The sequence below is a fragment of the Stegodyphus dumicola genome, chromosome 4 (assembly GCF_044657685.1).
Source record: "Stegodyphus dumicola isolate Sdum_Otavi_A_Nest chromosome 4, ASM4465768v1".
NCBI classification, from domain to species: domain Eukaryota; kingdom Metazoa; phylum Arthropoda; class Arachnida; order Araneae; family Eresidae; genus Stegodyphus; species Stegodyphus dumicola.
Window position 1 is genome coordinate 176,003,502 of NC_140771.1, and position 23,537 is coordinate 176,027,038.

General features: G+C 30.2%; 1 protein-coding gene across 1 annotated transcript in view; it reads left to right on the forward strand.

The window, feature by feature from the left end:
• Nucleotides 1-7,572: 7,572 nt before the first annotated feature.
• The window catches only part of Pop2 (CCR4-NOT transcription complex subunit Pop2), a 31,830-nt gene continuing 15,865 nt past the window's right edge, over nucleotides 7,573-23,537 (forward strand). Inside the window, exons 1-4 of the mRNA XM_035372467.2 lie at nucleotides 7,573-7,780; nucleotides 12,853-13,130; nucleotides 14,591-14,784; nucleotides 19,890-20,051. Coding sequence (XP_035228358.1) covers nucleotides 12,972-13,130; nucleotides 14,591-14,784; nucleotides 19,890-20,051 — 515 coding nt within the window. The 5' untranslated portion in view covers nucleotides 7,573-7,780; nucleotides 12,853-12,971. The remainder of the gene's footprint in view (nucleotides 7,781-12,852; nucleotides 13,131-14,590; nucleotides 14,785-19,889; nucleotides 20,052-23,537) is intronic.

A 23,537-nucleotide genomic window follows, 5' to 3' on the forward strand; every position in this document is an offset into this window, starting at 1 on the left:
GACTATACCAAAATCAAGGTTGACAAATAGATTAATAAATTTTAATGTTTCTTTTAGTGTATATATTTCAAAAGTATTAAAATAACTTGGACAGTTGTTTAATTGCTTAAAACAGCAATAAAGTTCATTTATAAAGATATACAAGGAGCTTCATAATTATCAAAATATTTCATTGCTTTGGTGAAAAACTAAAATTACCTAACTTTTATAACATTAAGTATCTTCGTAACTGTAGTATTATGCTCTGTTTTATAACTTTATTCATTTGTTATACATTAAAATATTTTGTTTTATTTACTAAATGTGTAATCAATTATCAGGATTACTAAATATGTTAAGAATTTCCATACATGCTTGTGCAGTGTGATTGCATGTTTGTGTAATGAACTTTGATTTTCATGAACGAAAAAGAAAGTTCAAGTGTGTGTCTGTGCAATTTTGACGATATAAATACTGAAATGTGTGTACAGTAAAAATTCAACTAAAAAATATTCGGAAAGCTCTTGAAATTTTGGATAGTCGAGCATATAAAAAATGAAATACTGTAATAAGTGAATGGAAGAATAAACTACTAGTCTAAAATCATAAAAACAGTTCATCTTATTTGTATCAACTTGACTATCAAAAGCCAATATTTAATATTATGCACGATTTTGAAAAAAATGTATGCTGCTGATCTTTGGAATATGATAACGGGTTATTTTTACAATGGTTGTTAAGACTGCAAATTGAGACTTTAAATATGAACAATAGTAATCTGAAAATTTGAAGTTGTAATTTTATATCCAACAATCTCTGCAAAATAACTTCCATGCTTTAAGCAATTAAAATACATATTTTTAACCACTTGTTATTAATTTTATAAAGTAAATTCTATAATTTAAATTTTATTTACTTTCATCTATTTTAATGTTTGCCATTATAAATTTCATACATTTTTAAGATTTCATTGTTGCTAATTAAACTTCCTTTACAATTTATTTAGTTATTTTATATGTACATTTATATTTTATGTAAGAAAGGGATTTATGTGCAATAGATATACAGTAAAAATCATTTAACACAAAACAGAGGGGACTGAAATATTTTTTCGTGTTAAAGAATATTGAAAAAAAAAAAAAAAATATATATATATATATATTCAACAAAATTAAGTTTATTAAAGTACATATTATTTACATAGATATGTATATATGCATATTTTTAATAAAAATCAATGAAACAAAAACATCCACAAGAACTTAATGGAATTTAATACAAAATTTTCAAGTTTTTTGAAAAACAAAACATTTATTGAGTTTTGGGAAAATAATCTGATATTTTTCTTTGCATTGTCTTTTTTAGCATCAAATTGTTCAATGTCGAACATTTTGCTATTCATTTCACCATTGGAATGTGCGTCTATATAATTGTCCATACTTTTTATGATGTTCCTCATTTAAGATGATGTGGGAACAGGAACTGCATTATTCATTTATTTTCGTCATCAGAATCTGCATCAATGATATTTTTTTACCTTTGAACAAACTCTAAAATAACTTTGTCTGCCATAATTGGGGCTGTACACACATTATCGTAAACTACTGCAACGAATTCTTCCGATAGACAGTAAGACAGTTCATTAATACAGAAACTTTCTCAAACATTTCATTAAGTGTCAGCTCAGTTTCAATATCCTACTTCTCCATTTCTTTTGGCGCCAAAGAACAATACTTTTGAGAATCGTGTGTAATGAAAATAATTTTCATTCATCCTTAGAATCGCTGAATTCCATGCAATGCATCATATGCACAAAACTCACTAATTTTTACTCACACTACTATGTACTCGTCACCAAATTCCAAAGCTAACTGATGAGAGATGAGATGTTTGTAGAGGTGGAAGGCAAGAGTAGCATAGATAAACAAAACTGGCTTGTATCACAGGCTATTTCGAGGGTATTTCAAAGCCAAATTAACCTCTTTTCTAAGGAAATGTGAAACCACCTCTCTTTCATTTCACACTCCGCTTAAATCTTCCCTGCGATGCCAGTGTTTTCTGTATTTTGTTCATTTCCAGAAAGGATACCTTTTCATGTTAAACAATTTTTGTTGTAAGAGAAACAAAATGCATGAAAATACATAGTAGTTTGTCGGGACCGTTGCATTATTTTGTGTTAACCAATATTTCGCCTTAAGCGTTTTCACGTTAAACATATTCCACTGTATACAGATGTGTTTGGACTATGTATATACAAATATTTTTTTAAAGGAAAATTTATAATCCTTCCAAAAATTTCCTTGCATTATGCTGCTAAAAATTGATCAGTAAATATACAAATAAAGAAATTTAGAACCAATTTTTCAGAAAAAATAAAAATTCAAATTCAAATTAACTTGATAAAATCCTGTAAATGTAGAATATCAAATATTCTTTTTAGACTAGTAAAATCTTTTTAAAAGATATTTTAATGATTTTACTTTCTCCACCCCCCCTTATTTTCCTTTGCTACTGCTGTTTGATAAGAGGTTCTAGTAAAGTTTTGTGTTAAGATTATTTTGAACTTTCAAAGATTTTCCACTGCAGGACTTGAATTTTTTCTACACTTTTAAGGGCATGTTTACTTTCTTTCTTTCTTTCCTTTTTTTTTTTTTTTTTTTAGATTAGAAAAATATTTTTAAATCGGAAGATATTTTCAATGATTTTCCTTCGCTTTGAGGAGGACTAGAATTTTTTGGTGAACTATTAAGATAAAAAATATATTGAAATGGTTCATCAGCTGATTCTGGATACAGAGAAGCAATGATTTTGTTTTAAAAGGGGAAATGTAATTAAATTCGACATACCTCCTCTTGACGATATTATGTTAAAGTTGTTTGGATTCCTCACCTTTCTTGTTCTTTTATACTTCTTTTTTGTTTTTCTTGTGATGGTTTATTTTAACACGTTGACTGCTGTGGGGATCACCGGTGACCAGCACTCGATTTGGCTACAGCGCCCCAGGTGCCACCGGTAATGCGACCAATAGTAAAATACAAACTTAGAATAAATATTGATACTGATAAATTTTTAAATAGTACCATTGTTACTATAATGGTTTAAAGAATAATAAATCGTAAAAATTTAAATTATAAATCACAAAAATGGTCTACATATGTTTGGGGGTCGCCGGTGACCCCCAGCATGAAAAATGCATTAAGCACGATTATATATAACATTATGTTCTGTAGCTAATATTTCAACATAATATATATCGCATAATAAAAATTTCAAGTTGGCATCATGGGCTAATCACGTAAAATGCGCACGGCAGTCAACGTATTAATTTTTACATTTTAAAGTATTCTTATTCTACATTTAGATAGGATTTTATGAAGATCATTTGAACTTCAGTTTTTTAGTCTTTGTGAAAAGTTGGTTCTAAATTTCTTTATACATATATATCTCTAAGAACTCCTAGAAAAAACTAATTCATATATTTATTTATCTCACATTTTCATTTTGAAACATTTTAGTACATGCTTTTCCCCAATATTTTAAAAGTTGATTTTTTGTTAACTGAAATATGGAATATGGAAAAATTCTATCAAAAAACATAATTCAACTCAACCGAAACAGGAGATAAATAGAGATGATAATAATGTGAGGTATTTGATCCTCTTCTTCTTATAGTCATTTCAAACATTTTAGCGTGTTTTTCCATTCAGCTGAAACAGTAAAAATATAGAAAAATTCCCACAGAAACATAATTCAGCTGAGAAACAAAACAGGCCAAAAATGGGTTGCCGTCAGGAAACTGGTCTAAAAACGGCTTCTTAAAAGTTTTTTTTAGTCATGACCCTTTTTATCACAGATTTTTTTCATGACCCCAAAATATTTACGAAAATTTTGTGGGACCCCATAAGCATTGCAAAAATCCGAAACACGCAAGTGAAACTGTCAATTTTTTCATTTGTACTGTAAGATAGTATTGCAGTTTTAGGTCATTATCTTTAATTTCTCATTTTAAGACAATGTTAAAATTTTAATTAAGTAACAGATGAAATGACAGCGTCATGTGCAAAGCAAGTAAAATGAACATTTATATTATAAAAAGAATGCATTGAAACATTTTTGTGTTTCTCTTTGTCTCTATTGTCTTATCTTTATCTATTTTCAGATACATTGTGTAAACATATTGGGTAATTGAAAATTATTATATTGAGTTTAAGAAATAACAAAACTACTAAAAATTTTTGCGACCTCCTGCTGCAGATGGGGGTTGCAATCTACAGTTTAAGAAAGTCTGGTCTAAAATAACGTTACAATATTTGATCTTGCTAGAACATTGGATAACTGAGGCAACAGCCAGTGTGGTTATGGCAGGTGTGCAAAATTTTGGAATTCACAGAAATATCAAGTAGCAAAATTTTTGAAATTAAAAAAAAAGTGAAAAAGTTTTTAGAATTTAGGACCCACGGAGATTGCATAGCACAACAAAATGTACCTGCTGAAGCTAGGACTCCACTGCATGGTAATATTCTTGTAAGGAGTGTATGCCTGAATGCAGAGGTGCATTTTGAGTCATCATCTCTAGGTCACCAGCCTACACAGCATTGTGTGATATGTCATTCATGCAAATAAGGAATAAAATTGATTGCACTTTAGTTAAATAACCTAACTTGTTCCTTGTAAGTATTATGCGAGAGTACTTTAATTGTTGAATAAGAATACAACACTTGCTTTCTGTTCATCTGAAATCGGATAGATTTTCTACCAGTTATTCCAGCAGAAGTTTGAAGGAACTGATCATTCTGTATTTAATTAGATAATCAAAATACACAAGCTATGGACATAACATATTAAACCATAATTCACTTTTCACATTGGACAGCCAATGTTTTTTTTTTTTTTTTTTTTTCTTTTCAAAATGCAATTGATAATTTGTATTGTTTTTTTTTTTTTTTTACAAAATTTAAACCTGGGAGTCATGAAAAAATTTGTGGGGGTCACCAAATTCAAAGAAATTTATTTGACAATAAAAGATATACAGAATTTGAAGAGAATTTTTGATGTTTTTTAACATTTCCATATTTTAATTTTGATTTTATTGCTTTCCACTTGATTTGTGTGTTATGCTTGATGATTTCCAAACAGCTCGAATCAAATTTCAAAGCAATTGCATAAGCGCAGCTAAGATGTAGTTTTTTTTTACTATCTTAGTAGTGTCTTGCATGCAATTTGTAATTGTAATATGCATCATTTATAAACTATGTTTCTTATTTCTAATCAAATTTGTTGTCAAGTAAGCACTTAACATTTCCTAAGTATTGGAAAATTCAGTAGTGTCTAAGGATAATAAAAACAATTTAGTTTTAGTTGCAATTTTGTTCCTGATGGTTAAATGGCCCAAAATAGATACTCAATGTTCACAAGAGAAACGGGATGGATGTACCAACATCAAATAAACTTAGAGAAAAACTATTAATGAAAATGCAAACAAAAATGAATCCACTGGTTCTCTTTCTGCTTCTAAAAAAAATTGAGTAAATATCAAGAAGAGTTTATTTTATACTGTTTTACATGTTGCATTATTAATGGAAAATGAATAGCCATTGTGTGTTAAATGCAGTAAAAACTTGGCATATGGAAAGCATGAAACCTGCAAAATTAAAAACACATTTAGAAACGGTACTTTTCCATTTTGCAAGCGCAAACGATAAAGTCGCCAACAATGGTACAACTGATGCCAAATGGAATATCTTCGCTGGCAACCTTTTTCGCCTCATTTTCAAAACATGTCGCAGCCATTTCTTATCAGATTGATTGTTTCTTTCAATACTGCCATACAATTACATAGAATTTTTACAAGATAGTTAAATTTTATGCCCTAAGACCATTCATGGTAATTAAGTCAATTAGAATGCAATCACACCACTCACTCAAAGGCAAAAATATAGAAAAGGCAAAATCAAGGGTAAAGCTAATACTTTGGCAAGGAGAATTGAACAAAAACGACAGAAACATGTTCTTCAGAATTTACTAAAGAAAATAATACAGATTTCCTGTTTAAAACAACATATGATAAAACTGACAGAAAAATTTTTTGAAAAATTTCCAAATAAGGAATTAGGTTGGATCTGTGACCCATTTTGCCTTTGGTATTTTCAATTCCAATGTATCTCTAAATGAAAAAGAACAATTAATTGATATTTTAAGTGATAGAATACTGTGTGTTCAAGTTAAGTCTCTAACTTGCCAAAAATTTTAGCTATCTACTGGAAACGAATATGCCGATTTAAAAGGAATGAAAGTAAATTATTACGTTTTTTACATAAAACTTCTAAAATGCTTATGTTACATCTTTCTGTTATATAAGCATTGAAAGTGGTTTTCTCACTGAAATAGAAATAATTTTTCTACTGAATCAGCATGGAGAACTTCTTTATTGAAATATTTTTTTCTCTGTGACATTAGTTGTATCTACTACAAACTAAAGATTAAAGAACTGTTTTTAAAACATTTTGAATTCGTTGTCATATTGATCTATGAAGCACTAGATTAGTGAGTTTTTATTGCATTATTGAAAAATATAGTTTTTAAACAATCAAAAAATTTTCTGCGGAGATAATTACTTGTCAAATATGAATGTGTTTTCAAGCGGAAATAAATAATGAGTTGTAAAAATAAAATTCAGTTAGAACATTCACATCTCTAACAGTAATTTGGATTGATTTAATCTTTATAATACAATATATTTTACAATGATAAGGCAAACTCCAATGTGAAAGATTATGCGAAGATTACGATAGTACCTAGAGTATTCAGCATATCGTATAATCCTATAACCAGATAATAATAATATTAAAATAAATTTTATCTGAATGAAGTTTTCTTATTACAGAAACAGTAAAATTATGCCATTACATAAACGAATGCACTTTCACACAATATACTTCATACAGTTCACAAGTTCTGTTTATGTTACTTCTCGCCCTTCAGCGCATGCTCAAGAATTACCATCCAGGCGAAACTAGTCGATTTGTCCATGACGTCAAAAATTCGAAAAGTGGGGTAGGGTTTGGAAATACGCGGACTGGATCAGTAAACTCCGTCTTGATTCAGTAAACAGCAAATTAAGATAGAAGAAGCTGGAGCTTCTTAGATTAGTTCAGGACCATTCCTAGGCTTTTGGCTGCTCGCGTACTTTCATCAGATTGCTTCCCTATAATTTAAAAAAAAGATTAATAATTAATAAAATTTTACTAAGTACTTGCATTTAACAAATAGTATAAAAAGTACTTACAATTAATTAAAAATATTCAGGCGTGGTATCGCGAGAGTTCGGCCGCTCGCGTACTTTTACGTGCTGTACCCCTGTTAGGAATGATCCTGGATCAGTTTATGGAAACGTTTGAAATTTAAATTAAATATAATTTCTTGAAATTCAATTTATCAATCTAGTAATTTGATCGGATAAGGTTCGGAGAACAGCCTTAACGCCAAAAGTTGGCGCAACCAAGGCTGTTCTCCGAACCTTATCCATTTTGATCATATAATGTGGCAGAGCGTACAAAAGTAAGACATTTGGAGGAGTTGGCAACTCGAAAGGTTTTCTCCATCTTTGGCAAATGCGTGAAATGTGATTACTTACGGTGTGATCTGTGACAGGCTTTTGCATGTTATTCTTGAATGAGTAAAGATATTTTCCTGTATGAAACTGATTGCTTATTGCAAGTTTAAGACTATAATTTTATTTTTGTAGTAGTGTAGCCAACTTGAAAAGAGTTTTACAGTTTTAAGTTCGAAATAACCCAAGAAGGTAAGTTATACGTTGTGATAGAAATAATGCTACTCTCTATATATATTCGAGGTTTATAAGAACCAAGTATAAAACTTGCGATCTGATGTTTTATGAACTAGGGTTGGATTTTGTTTTAGTGGAATGTACTGTGCTTTTTCACTGAATATCAAAACGATTTTGTAAAGTAATCGTGTGTAATTTTGTTTATGATTTAAATTATTTATATGTACCCAACAAGTAATCTCCACGTGATCAGGGCAAAATGCATTTGTAAATTCATCAACAAAAATACGTAGCAGGATAGGAGAAGATGCATTTTAGATTTAATAATTGGGAGTATTGCGCCTGTAACGGTGGTTTCTTGTTATTTGTGTATTCTATCTGTAAATCATTCCCGTATGCTTCAGAAATCTGTCTTTTTTTGGAGTATGTTGAAAATTAATACGTACTTTTGATATTTTAAGGGATGATCAATCGATTTCGTATATGAATTCAGAAGTGATCATATTACTCGAAAATTATGCATAAACTATTATTGCGTAGACAAGCATTCGCATGGTTTACAGAGCTTGTACGCTAGATGAAGCAAAATCTTTTTTAAACGATATCTTAACTCGTGATCTAAAAGAAATATTTTTACGAATAAAAATTTGTATATTTTTATAAAGAATTATCTATGAAATGTGTTTAATGTAAGCATACTGAAAACATTTTAAGTTAACTCTAATTGAATTATGTACATTATCTAATTTTCCAATTTATGAGTCACAAAACTATTTTCTGTACTGAATTATAATCGTATATAGTACACCTTCAAAAAAAGAAAATTGTTAGAGAAATTATGCAGCAGCCTAATATCCATGTAAGTTGTATTACATACAACTTTTTGTATCTACTGTAATGTAGCATATTTTTTTAATATGGCATTTTGGATGATATTACTTTGGAAGATGCATCTGTTTAGAAAACTATATAGCTTTAAAATATTTCAGAGACCTTAGACGTACTGTTTTCTTCTTTGACTTTAGACAGAAAGATTATCACATGGAAGATAACCCTGAATAAGTTCACCTTTTTTTTAGTCATTATAAACAAGTTGTTACATGAAAAAATATATATATATAAATTGAAACCGTATTTTTAATATTAAATGCAGCCATATGTTATTTATTCATTAAAGTGTTTTATGTTTGCTTTTGACAGTAAATTTTCTCTTATGGTTTTAATTATTATTGGAATCAGGAGTCTAGAAATTAATTTAAAATTTGCTGTTGGTAAAGTATTTTGTAGTTAAATATAAGCGACTCAAAGATGCATTTAGTATTATAATTAAACATTTATTGCATTTCAGAATTTTTCCAGAATTATAATAAAAACAAAATTATTATAAAAGCTGGAAGAAATTTTTGATCCAAGTAATTTTTAAAGAACCTCAAAAAAATTTTTTTTTTCATTTTTATTAAAAATAAAACTTATTTGTTTGATTTAAAGATTTTAATGAAAATAACTTAAATTTATGTTTATATGTCTAATTGTTTTGAGATTTTAATTCTTGCATCTTATTTGGTAGATTTTCATAACACATGTATTGTATTCTTTTGATGTTGCATTTTTCTTATGCTGCTAATATCCATGCTTCATGCACATAGATGTGTGCATATATTTTTGAACTGTTTTATGTGTATATGCATAGCTTCATATCATAAATTCAGTTTTAATTACAGTTTTTTATAATTATATAACCATCAGAATTTTTAAACTGTATTTCTTAACATTTTTGCCTTGTTATTCAAAGCAGTGGTCTCAGACTGGTGGTTTGCGGTTCACATGTGACCTCTGAAGTATTTTCCACACTCTGAGAATACATTTTCAGTAAATTAATTAGCATTATTATTATGCTGTTAATTATAATGACAGAATTTGAAGAAAGATATATGATTTATGATGATTAATGATTTGGAACCCAATATTATTAGCATTAGAAATGAACGTAATGGCACAGAAAATCTACAAATAGAGCTAATTACTTTGTACTATGATATGATGTTACATAAGATTTCAAGATGTAGATTTGATTACTTTTTAGTGTATTTGTCAAAAGGTGAATACTCATAGTTTCAAATTTTTTCTATAAAAATAATCACTTTATTTGGAAGTATATTTATATGTGAATACCTTTTTCTTTTCACAATTGAAAATTTTTAAGTCTTATTGACTGTTTAGCGTCTGTAATTGTTCACAAAGATAGTTTCTAGTAAATTTTCTCTAAGGTTACGAACTTTGTAAAAATCAAAATATTATAGCTGCAAGTAGCAGTAAGAAATAATAATAATAATAATAAAGGTTATAATTTATATATTTCTTATGTATGTCTCAAAGAAAAGTTTAGTAAACAAAATACAAAGTATTTTATCATTATTTATTTTCAAAAAAATTTGTTCCACTTGGAAAATTTCTAATATGTTTATTTTTAGTTTAAAGCTAAAAGTAAGTTATTTAGTGGTTGATTGAAGATATTAGATTTATTTGGAATTAATGTTAATCTGAAAATTTAGTATGGCTAGACTGGAGATTACGATCCAGTCGCCAAGTGAAGTGAAATCGCACCAAATCTGGTAACCTCTTGGCTTAAATAGGAATCAATGCTTTCCGATCATTTATTGCTCATTTACTGCTTATTACAATTTCTTCAGTTTTGTGATAAAATGCTTTACTTCATTTTGCTACTGTCTTAAAAATGGTATATGACATTATGAAAACTTTTAATATTGATCTTATAAAATACGTAGTTATTAACTTTCAAATACTTTAAGTAAAGTGCAGAATCGCCCACTTATTTGTTTGGCGTTAACAAAAGTAAGAAGAACTGGATTTCTGTCTATTTTCTGTGATTATTAAGTGAAAATAGGTCGATGTGTACATGGATAAAGTCAAGGGAGTGCACAATGCCGTTTTTGTGCAATTCTGGGATGTGTTTTTAAGTGAAAATCAGTCGATGTGTACATGGATACTGAGTATGTGTAATTCTTAAAAATGTGCCAAGCACTGAAGTCATGAAACAATGTTTCTTCTTTCATGTGGTGAAGTAAATACATGTATCAGTTGTATAAAAATTGTTTATTTCACATGTATTCCATATTAGTGACTACCAAATTTAATCCTCACATAGCTGAACTTATGAGATTGATGTTACTTAAGAAATTTTTTTTTGGTACTTTTCTGTTTTGCCGGCGCAGACGATAAAGTTGCCAATATGATACAACTGACGCCAAACGAAATATTTTCGCTGGTAACCTTTTACGCCTCATTTTGAAAACAGGTCACAGCCACTTCTTACCAGATTGATTATGTCTTTCAATACTGACATATCATTACATAGAATATTTAAAAAGATAATTAAATTTTATGCTTTAAGACCATTCACGATAATGAAGTCAATTAGGATGCAATCACACCGCTTACCCAAAGGCAAAAATACAGAAAAGGCAAAATCAAGGGTTAAATTCATCAATTCTAATGACAATGCACTAGCTAAGTAAAGCACTACGATTTTACATAATTTCTGAGTAAGCTATTCGTACGAATTGAAATAATTCTTGCATTTAAACTTGTATTCCAAATCAAGATTTAACTTAAAATTAATGTAGATAATTACTGTGGGAATTATATTTTTGTAGCGTAGTTTACATGAGATGAGATCACTTGGAGTCACGTGATACGAACTGCAAATCAGATGTTGAATCATGATAGCATAGTAAATTCTTAAATTAATGTCTTTTTACAAATTTATTGTCTTTATTTATTGGCTTTTTACAAAATTATAAACCATATTAAAATGTTTAAGCCTTCAAAATTAAAAAATTCTTAGAACTAACATTTGTTAAAAATTTTTTATGTATATACTGTATGTTGTCGCCAACAAAGTCTGCTTGGCGAGATTTGTGCCGGCGAAATGCAAAAGTATCATTTTGGGGGGGGGAGGTCTGTTTGTCAGACATGGGCATTTGAGTATTAAAAATGTGCTATACTTTTTAAGATTTTTATTAATGATTGAAAGGGTCAAAATGCTCAGTTTCATAATTAGCTTCATGGTCACTTTGTTACCTGCAGAAATTTTTCTTGATATTTTGCATGAGACAAAATTGCGGCGGTGAAAAAAAATAGAGGGTTGCTGTAAGAGAGTTGGTCGCCAAATTTTTGCCAAAATATCGCCAAGTTACCATAATGTAAAGATCAACCAAAATTTTTTTCTTGACTTTTATGTAGTTGGCTTAATATTTCATTATATGCATCTCAGTATATGTTCTGGCTTCTGAAATTGCTTGGTTGTTTTTTCTAGATTACTTATCAAAGAACAGCAAGCCATTTTAACAATGAGGTGGTATGAAAGGCTATAACTCTGCATGTCTAGAAGTGTCTGAACTTCCAAGACTTAACTTCTAGGTCTCATCTAAAATTTACTCACCAAAAACAAGATTAAAGCTATTAACCAAAAAATAAGATTGAGGCTGTTCTGTCAACAGTAATTAATATTAATTTCACGTGCTTCAAGAAATAGTTTGGGAATTTGCATTTTACTTTTGCTTGGAAAGAAAAAAGAAGAATGTAAATTACTAGTTTACTTTTGAAAAATCGTATGCGGATGACTTTCTCTGAATTATTTCATCAAAGAAATGAAATAATGTTTATAATGTGTACCTTTTATTATTGATATTTTTCAATATTGCATTGTAGAAAGGGCGATATTTCTGACCATATACCTTCTCAAAAGCGCATGAAAACCTTTTAATATCAAAAACTGTGTTGTGTGGCAATTTCTTTGACAATTTATGATTCTCACTTCAGAATTTGCTGTTGTTGGTAGTCAGCGTTAAAGCCTACTGTATATTATCTCTTCCTTTAAAATGTATAATTTTTTGTTTATCACTACTAACTTCAGTAATAAAAATGTAATAGGAATCAAGCAGTAGTAGGTTATGATATTCATAATTTTTTTCATGCATCTTTCTGTAATTTTTAATGTTTTATATTTTATTTATGTAATACAAATATTTGTTATTTCTATGTTAATATTTATTTTCATTTTTTAGGATGCAGTTTTAGTCAACATTGTGAAGATGTCTTCATTATTAGTGTTACAAGTTTAGAATCATCTAATATTTGTGCCTCATAATTTTCTTAAGATCTGGTTATTAGATGTATAGAAATAATGCCTACAGCATCCGGGCCTGGACCAGGTAGCAATGGTGTTAACACTCATTTCATCAATAATGAGGCATGTGGTATACGTGATGTGTGGGCAAACAACATGGAAGATGAGTTCAAAATAATACGGCAGATTGTCCAAAAGTATAATTATATTGCAATGGTAAAACTTATTTTCACGTCTGATATTTAATTCTTTTTGTGCATTTTACTTTTCTTCTAAAATTTTAAAGTATTTTTGAAGTAGTATATGTAGTCAAAAAACGTAACATTGGTCTATTTAATAATTAACATTGGTAATGACATATTATTGCAACCACCTTGACGCAGTTTGGTGAATTTAACGGAAGACAAAGAATAATTAGTTTTATTGTAAAAAATTATACGATACATACATACATATTCTTCATTTCAACTATATATTTATTCCAAAAGACACTCGGTAAACCTAGTTACAAACATGTTTTTGTTGTGGAGGAAATTTTTGGTTTCTAAAAGAATTCGAAGCATTGTTTCTTTAGTGATTTTGCAGCAAAATAATGTATTCCTGCAGAAATTTCACCTCTCTTTGTATTATTATGGGAAAATTCAACAAGCACAAATTTTAAAATTGAGTTTAAGAGCAAAATAATCAATTTTTTTATATAAGTTGTTGGAATACTACAACAAAAATGTATACAAAAATGGCAACTTTGGAAACTGAATATTTTTCATGCTCATGGTTGCCTGAATAATTGTAATGAGCATGGTTACCAGAGCTTGATGTATTCTGACAATTTCTAGTAAGGTGGTTGCGACAATATGTGGACTGCGCTAAAAAAAAAAAAAGACAAAAAAAAAAAGGGACAGCTCCTATACTCGACCGATTAATGAAATTCAAATTGCGTTTTTCATGTCTTGAAAGCGCAGTATAGGATATGTATTAGATTTATATATAGCATTGTTTTAGCATAGGTATTTTCATGCAAAATCAAACTTTTTCTGAAATAACATACCATTTTGTTTCCATATTTTGATTCAACTGCTCAAATTATGCCTAAATATTAAATTTTTAAAATTTGGTGCAAAATTTAGAGAAATTAAAAAATTAATTTTGGCTTGTTTTTTCAGTTTGCGCCAAGAATAATTGGCAAACTTCTTAATATATAGCAACTCCATCTTTATAAAAATTGAGCCAACAAGAATTTTTTATGAATGTATTATGAAATCAGGCTTAATCCATTATTGATGCTAAGTCACACAGTTTTCCAACAATGTATACATATTGATAGTATTACAAGCTCTATAACGACACTGCAAATCTCTGGTTTATTATATTTTTCAGTGAAAAAATTGTTTTCTAAATTCTAAAATATTCTAATTTCTTGAGCTTTCTGGTTAGTTGAATGCTGGATAGTTTGGCTTTTATTGTATTTATAAATTTTTGAAAGTTTATTAAATTACTTTCTGAAAGAAGAGAATAGCTCAAGATTTCATTGTGCTTTATCATGCCTATCTTTTTTTTATCATTATATTCAGTTTCTGCTTTATTATTATAGTTAGTGTATATTTATTTGCAGTTCATATAGTTTTATATTTTTTCAAAAGTACATTACTGAAGTATTGTTTTAAAATGTATTTTAGGATACAGAATTTCCTGGTGTTGTAGCGCGACCTATAGGAGAATTTCGTAGCACGGCTGATTACCAGTATCAACTATTAAGGTGTAATGTTGATTTATTGAAGATCATTCAACTAGGTTTGACATTTTTAGATGAAAATGGGAAATCTCCTCCTGGTTTTACTACTTGGCAGTTCAACTTTAAGTTTAATCTCACGTAAGTATACCTTAAAATCGGAGAAAATTAGTTAAATATTAAGATATAAAATACTGACTAATACATTTTAGAATTTGAGAAAGTGCATATAAGTATAGTTATATTTAAGTAAATTATATTTCTTTCGAACGTATAAAAGTGATGACTAGAAACTACAGAATTATTTTAAATTTATGATTAATATTTTGATTCCTCTTTTTACTACTTTGGAAAAAGTGAAAATGATTTCTTGTAAATTATAAATGTTATAAATTATCTGTTTAAAAGCACTGTGATAGCTTAGTTATTAGAATCATTATTCATTTATTTGAAAATTTATTACGTTTCATGAATTGCTATTAAATTCTAAAGTAATCACATTGTAGCATCATTATAATTTGAAGATAATATAACAAATATTTTTTGAAAAAAATGTATGTTCTGAATGAAGTTCAGAACAGTAGTCCATTTAAGAAAGCTAGTAGAAATTGTCTATCTAATTGTAATTTTTAATTCTTGTAGATTTAAAGCCTCTTCCAAAACGTTAGAGTCGTAACTTTCCACCAACTGTACATATTCGTAAAACCATTACCTTGCTTACAAAAGCTTGTTTTCAATTTCTTATAGAGCTTACTGAACATATATCATGACTCCTTCTGAAAAATGTAGAAGAAAAAAAAAAAAAAAAAAATTAAAAAAAAGCTTAGTTAGACTTTTAAAGAATTGTTATGTTGTAACTCTGCATTTGATTAATATTATTGTAAAGAGTAAAAAAGAATATTTTTTGACTTGTAACTAATTTTGTGCTGGGAATTTTAAAGTTATATAGCACATTGGTAAAATGTAATTAGCAAAGTGTATTTTATGATTTAAAAGCAATCAAAAGCTAAATATGCATATAATATACCATAAACACTTAAAATAAACTTAGCAATATCTGCACTGAAGATCTGCAGGTCTTGATGTTTTTCATTTGTTGTTTTGATGTTGAGGTGATCATTTCATTGTTGTCAGAGGTAGTCTTAATATTTTGATGAATGTGTGAAGCTTGTCTCTTTAAAAATTTTATGAGAGGAATATTTCAGTTATAAATATCTGAACAAGAGTTATTATGTCATTTAGTTTGTATTATTCAATGAGAATTGATGCAGCTGCAAAAACTTATATTATAAAACATTCTAATACATATATAACGAGAAAAATTTTTTTACCTTTTTGCTGTGTTGCACTATCTTGCAACCAGCAGTTCATTCACATTTAACTAGCAAGCCCCTGATTCTCTAATGCAGGGTTTCTTAAACTTTTTTCATTCGTGATTCCTTTTTATCACCGAGATATTTTCGCAATCCCCAGAGCCCCATAATATTTACAATAATTTTGAGGAACCCCATAAGTATTGCATAAATCTGACACGTGCATAAGCGAAACTGTCAGCTTTTTCACTTGTACTGTAATATGCTATTGGAGTTTTAGGTCATTAACTTAAATTTCTAATTTTAAGACAGAGAACATTGTGAAAATTTTAAATAAGTATCAGACTAAATGACAGCATCACTTGCAAGGAAAATGAAAGTTTTTATTATAAAAAGAATGCATTGAAATGTTTTCATTTTTTCCTTTGTCTGTATTATCTTATCTTTGTGTATTTTCAGATACATTGTGTAAAAATATTTGGTAATTGTAAATTATTACAGTACAAAGACTGAAATCTAGACGTCCATTATCCGGAATGATCTAAAACCCAGATCTCAAAACCACCAACGTTTTTCTCGTAGGCTTTAGGTATGCACATTTGATTCCCCCCTCCATGCATAGTAAAACAGCTGGAGAGTCCCGATTCTTAATTTCACTTTGACACAAAATAAAATACCTTGTTATTGAAGAAACAATCATTTTAGCATAAATTTGTATGATCAGTAATTTGGCTCCATTGCTGCATATCTGCTTGGCACAGATCTCAAACTGAAACATTCCACATAGAAATATCGTCGATCTGACGCCAACCAGGGGAATTATTATTTGTTATACTTTCCTTTCATCACTGCATGTTTATCAAACATGACAACTTGAGTAATGACTCTTGTAGTGATGCCTAAACAAATTTTTCTGTTAATAATGAATAATAAAGGGGTATGGTAACTTTTTATGTTGACATTACGCTTGGTGATGATTACATATTTAAGTTAAATGCACTTAAACATTTTGACAGGGAAAAATTTACCAAAAAGACTCATAGACCCAATGATTACATTTAGGACTATTTGAATTAAGAATAACTGATTTGTTATTCACATAAACCCAGAAGCAGTGCCAGGGCTGGTATGAGCACACCAAGTTGCAGAATTTAGGACCCACAGAGACTGCATCAGGCGGTAAGATATCTAGCGCCTGCTCTCAATAAGTATATGCGGGAATTTATTTATTCAGAACTCTGATAAGCTTTAAGCTTGTGCAAGAAATAGACATAAGTATAATAAGTAACTAATACAATTCAGGCTTAATTGTCTCTGAGCGATAGAAGCAAAATAACTTCAACAATGTAACTGAACAAGAGATTATGTCTGTCTACAGAATTAAAGAGAAAGTATTAGCACAAAAAACGAAGCAACTTAAAGAAATGTTTAATAAGGGAAACAAATAAATATTAAGCTTTTTTCATAAATTTTGATACTCTTTAGATCATAAATACTTCATTATTTCATAAATCACAATTTCATATTTTTAATTTTATAATTTCTACATGCCATCATACTAGATTTAAACTAATGATCTGATATCTGGAAAAATCCCAAATCCGGAATCGACGAAGTCCCCCACTCATCCTCTTAAGCTACGTTCAGACGGGGGCGTAAAGGGCATAAGTGGTTAAAGCCAAGCTCCGTTATCAAGGCAACCAGTCTGTGCTATGTCACAAAATCTGGTTTAGGACTCGTGGCATAGGGTTCAACTTTATACCGAGTTTGGGATAAGCTTCGGCCAATCAGAGCGAAGCTAAAATGAAGTGGCGTTCTGCAGAAGATTTCGCTGTCACAAAACAAGCAGAGCGAACGTCGGAAATCAGTCGAGCAGAAGAACAGAGTGAGAAAGTTGTAGACACATGCATGCATGTGCAAATTTAGCTTCTCTTATTGGCCACGGCTTACACTCCCTTCTCGCAGGTGTGGTTGGAACTCTTGTATTTTATGCCCTTATGACTACGCCTCTATGCCCTTTACACCGCCGTCTGAACGCAACCTTAGGAGTCGCGACCCACAGTTTAAGAAACCCTACTCTAATGAATTAAATTAGCAAATGCATGAGAGTTGCTATGGCATGAATTGTACCTTAATGAAGTGAGAGAATTAAAATTAGAGCATAAATTCAACTTTCAAGTTGCATGTATATTTTGAGACCTGGTGAGAAAATTAAATGAAATTAAATAAATAAATAATATTAAATAAAAATTAAATGGAGGTGGATGAATAATTTTATTGTTTTATTTTACAGCATAACTCAAACTTTGAGTAACAATAAGCATTAATGTTAATAAAACAAATGAACTCCTGAAATTGATCAAAAACTTCACTATACACAGTATTTTGGGAAAAAACATTGTTGAACACTAATAAACATTTATTAGTAGAGTGCATCCATGATACGCAGTTTTTATCCTCTTTAATTTTTCTAATATAATATAGCAGTTTAAATTGCCGAATGAAATCTTGTGAAAACCAATTGACATATCGTGAACTTAGCCTGAAGATTCTGGTAAGCAATTTTTAAGGCCATCCAAGCATTCAGAAAATGACTGTCATTTGAGATAACTTTTATTAGTATAATGCACTGAACTTACATAGAATGCATGCTTGTGTAAACATTGTCCAGGAGCTAATGGTTTTTAAGTCTGAATCAAAACAAAATGTATCATATTTAATTGCTTAAAATATTTTAATGCATTTAAAGGTCCAGATTGATACTAATGGGAAAAAATATTAAATTTTAAATTTCAGTTTTTCCCTGTTTAATTGTATTTTACTTATTTTAAAATTCCAATCCTGTGAAATCTTTTTTAAAAATTGTTTTCAGAATTCTAATCTATTTTAGTAGCTGTAAAGCAGGTTTTAAACTGAAGTTGCTGCATATATTAAGTTGTAAGAGTTGTTTGTGGATATTGTGTTTGATTTCTTATATGCACCCATGCTGTTCCAGAATAAAGTTGCCGAATACCAACAGTGGCTGAAGGGGGGTTACTGTCATATGAATTTGTAGTAGAAAACATATAATTTGCCAATTTAATAACATTGATCAAGTTTAATAATGTTCATTCTGCAATAAATTGTGGTATCTCTGAAACATCTAGATCCTTTTTTCACAGATTTCAGCAACCTATCCAGAATGTCATCCAAAGGATATGTAGCACAGCTATCTTTTTGCATTTTCATTGATGTTCAACATTTTTTAAATTATTCATTTTCTGTTATTTGTTCACTGGACATTTTCTGCTCATTTTTGGCCACAGAATGAATTGTCATCATTTGGCAATTTAATTTTAGAACAGTTTGCATATATGTAATATTGTGTAAGTGTTTTAAAGCAAATGCTGTTTATTATGCAGATTAATAAAAAATGTTTTGCTGTACGTTTTGACATTCTAGAGAAGATTGAGATCATTGTATTCTTTATTTTGAAGAATGTACAAGATTAATAGTTAAAAACTATTTTAGTAAATGTTAAGTTAAGGGCAGTACAATCTCATAATATGATATACATTCCAACAGCTTTTCAAAGATGATTTTCTCATCTTGGTAAGTAAAGGAATAGGAGAAAAATTCATTTTTCATACAAGTGGAAGCTTTTACTGCATGGATTATGTCAATTGGTTTTAAAATTTAGTAATAAAACTGTTGGGGGTGACAGATTAATCTTTCACCTTTTTTTTTTATCTGTAAAGTATGCTATTTTATACATGCTGTTATATGTGCCTGTTGTCTATTTATATTATTTCTTTCATGCATGCTCTAGAAAATTTATAGGCGTACAGATGAAACCTTCCTATTAATCATAGAAATGACATGCAATTTAACAAAAAAATTATTAAGAACTGCTTTACAAATATTTGATCAATTTTATACGTTGGTATTTTCCAGGGAAGACATGTATGCCCAAGATTCCATTGATCTTCTTACAAGTTCAGGAATTCAGTTTAAAAAACATGATGAAGAAGGTATTGATCCTTATCAGTTTGCTGAATTGCTGATGACTTCTGGTGTTGTTCTTATTGAAAATATAAAATGGATCTCTTTTCATAGGTAAGTGGCTTGTGTAATTTTGTAAACCTATGAATATAGTATAACTACTTTGACATCCTTACCTGTTAATATAGACACACTGAACCCACTTGTTAACATAGACACACTGAAAAATTATGTTTTATGACTTGAGACAACTACACTGGTTATCATAAATTAAGGAAAAATCACAAAAATCACGATTATTGAAAAAGTTACATGTAGAACTTTATGAAAGTTACCCACAATATACAACACATAGCAAGGTATCAAATAACATAAAAAGAAATTACAAGACAATTATGGTAATATAGAAATTAACACATGAATAAAATGAACAAATCAAAGATGTCAGTTTGTTATAGTAAAAGTACCTTCAATATGGAATGTAATTGCCTCTAGAAGCAATACAGCATATTTAGCGATGTGTGATGCTTTCAATTAAGCGGTCTGAGGGGGCGGATAGAGAGCAGCTAGACATCTCCCTAAAGTATCCCAAACGTGCTCAGTAGGATTCAAGTCCAGGGATCGAGCTGGCCACTCCATGCGCATAATTGTTTCCTGTTGAAGATAATCATATACGATGCGAGCCCCGTGTGGTCGTGCATTGTCGTACTGTAACAGGAAAGCATCACATATTGCCCCGGCATATGGGTGCACATAAGCATCAAGGATGTCATCTCTATAAACATGAGCATTAACGGTTCCCCTTGGAAAAACGGGGAGGTCTGTGCGTCCACCCAAAGAGATGCCACCCCAAGCACAGACACTGCCTCTTCTGTATGCATCTCTTTCACAAATGTTTGAAGGATGATATCAGGTTCCAGGTTCTCTCCATATCAAATAACGACTACAATCGCGTTCTATACTAAACCTGGACTCATCCGTAAAGAGAATAGCCCTCCATTGCTCAGTCATCCAGTGGACATGTTGTGCCCACTGCCAACGGTCCCTCCTATGGCATGACATGAGGGTCACGCAAATGGCTGGTCGCCTCGCCATACAGACCACCTTCATGAAGCCTTCTATGCACAGTTGACGTTGACACCAACCTTATGGTGGCTGCAGCAAGGGAGGATCAAAGAAGAGTAGCGGTTCTATTCCTGAGTGCACATAATGTCAAATATCGGTCATCGGCGCTCATCGTAGCAGTTGCCTGTCCTTGGCTGAACCTCCTAGGTGCTGAATCTGTGGTTTGAAATTGCCTCCAAAGTCTATGAACCTAAGAAGACTCACAGTTAGCCATCTGGCCACTTCTGTTTGACTCAGCCCTGCGTCTAGTTTCTAAATGGCTTTTTATCCTAGATCCGCAGGCAAATAATGCCTGGAGGTCATTGTTAGAAATTGGCTATCTCAGATTTCTGATATCACTGTCACAGTGAAATATGTGGGCTTGCTCTCAAACATGGACTTTTATGCTCCTCGCAGATGACGTATTCCGAGTGCAGCGCCACTAATTTCCATATTGCAGTTTTACTCAGCTGCTCTTACTTAGCAACATATTCTAATTTTACACGGTTTGGCTTATTTTTGAGAGAGTTATCGCCATTTTTGTTGTTGTTTTTCCTTAATTTATGATAACCAGTGTAATTTTGTGCAGGGGTATTTGAAAGTTATATAACATATTAATAAAATGCACTGGATAAAGTGTATTTTATTAATTAGAAGTAATCTAAAGCTAAATATACATATAAGGTACCATTACCACATAAAATAAACTTAGCAGTGTCTGCATTGAACATATGCAGGTCTCAACTTTTTCTTACAATGTTTCTATGTTGGGAAGATCATTTCATTGTTATACATTTCATCATTCATTTCATTATCACACATTTCATGTGTGTATGTGCAAACACCAAAAAAATGGGGATGATCACTTATTAAGTATAATTGCAAAAAATAATTATATACATACATGTTGTTTTGTATTACAGTCAAAAGTCTTTAATCTGGACTCGTCGGGACTTCGGCGATTCCAGATTGTCAATTTTTCTGGATTATAGATCATCATTTTAAATCTGGTAAGATGGCATGCAGAAATTATAAAATTAAAAATATGAAACCATAATTTATGAAATAAATAGCAATTATGATCTAAAGGGTATCAAAATTTACAAAAAAAAAACCCTTAATATTTATTTGTTTACTTTATTAAACATTTTTTTAAATGTGCACATGCGTAAAGCATACATTACGCATAGTCGAAATTAGAAAATTGCAACCAGAAAACTATTTGATGTGTATTCTTGATATTAATAATGACGAGGAATTTGATTTAAATCATATCAAAGATGGAATACATCGAGATGAAATACTACAGTTAGTAAAGAATTATAAGCCAAATAAAAATAAAAACATCTGACTGAAGATAAGGATAGTTCTGACAGATCAACTTCCAGTTCATTGCGTGCCGCGGCATCCCCCCCCCCAGAGCAGCATGAAATTTATAAATGGATTTCAGAATGGTTAGAAAAACAAAGGATATGCCTTTATCCATTTTTTACAGCAATTCCACTTTTTGTTTGATGGACATCAAAACATGCTTTCACTTTGTAGATCCTTCGGCAGCTCCAGAATCGGAAATTCTTTATGACATAATCGAAAGTTCAAGCTTACTTTTATAAAATTGCTCTAACAGTCTGCAAAAAATAATAACCCAGATCCAATTCGAAGATTAAGGAACAAAGCAATCTGCAATATTAACTGAAATAGATAATTAGATAATTTTAGCTTAGCTTACACCGTTCGTTATACATTAAACGTGCATGCGTAAACGCATAATGCTGAAACTATTATCTGCTAGAGGTTTGTTGCAGTTCTTTGATATCTCATCCTAAAACTAAGATCTGTGCTATGTGCTACTGACAAAATCATCAAAAGTTTGTTCACAAGAAGGAAACATGACCTAGGTTGCGTATTACCTCAATAGTGGATTTTTGGAGGTTTTTATCAAGAAACAAGATAATACTTCCTATCTGCTATTCCATGTTGCTTGGCTAAGACTTTAATGGCTGCATAGAATGTAATATAGCAAATGGAACAATGACATTTTTGGACTGCTGGAAAAGTTACAAATCACTTGCGTTGAAAGCTGTGGGATATGGTCACTTCACAGTAAGTGAATCATATGTTTAATTTTATTGACTAATCAAAGTTGTCATACCCAGCTATTGTATGTTTTTGCAGCAGTGCTAAATTTAGATGCAAATGCCAAAGGCTCACTGCCTGCCAACATTTTGAATTCTACTCAATAGAATTCATGTGCCGCCGACTACATCCAAAGGCTGAAATGTTTTCTGTTGTAGTAACATATATTTGTAAATTTATGTTTCCCATTTAATGTTTTTGTTCATTTCAGTTTGTTTTTTAGTAATTAAGAATGAAAAAAATTCTTTATAGTAATAACTCCTTTTTATAATAATAAATTGCTATCTGTAAACTATCCTTATTACTAGAAATTGTTTACAGTTAAAAAATACCCCACCAAAATGCATTGCTGTGCACATA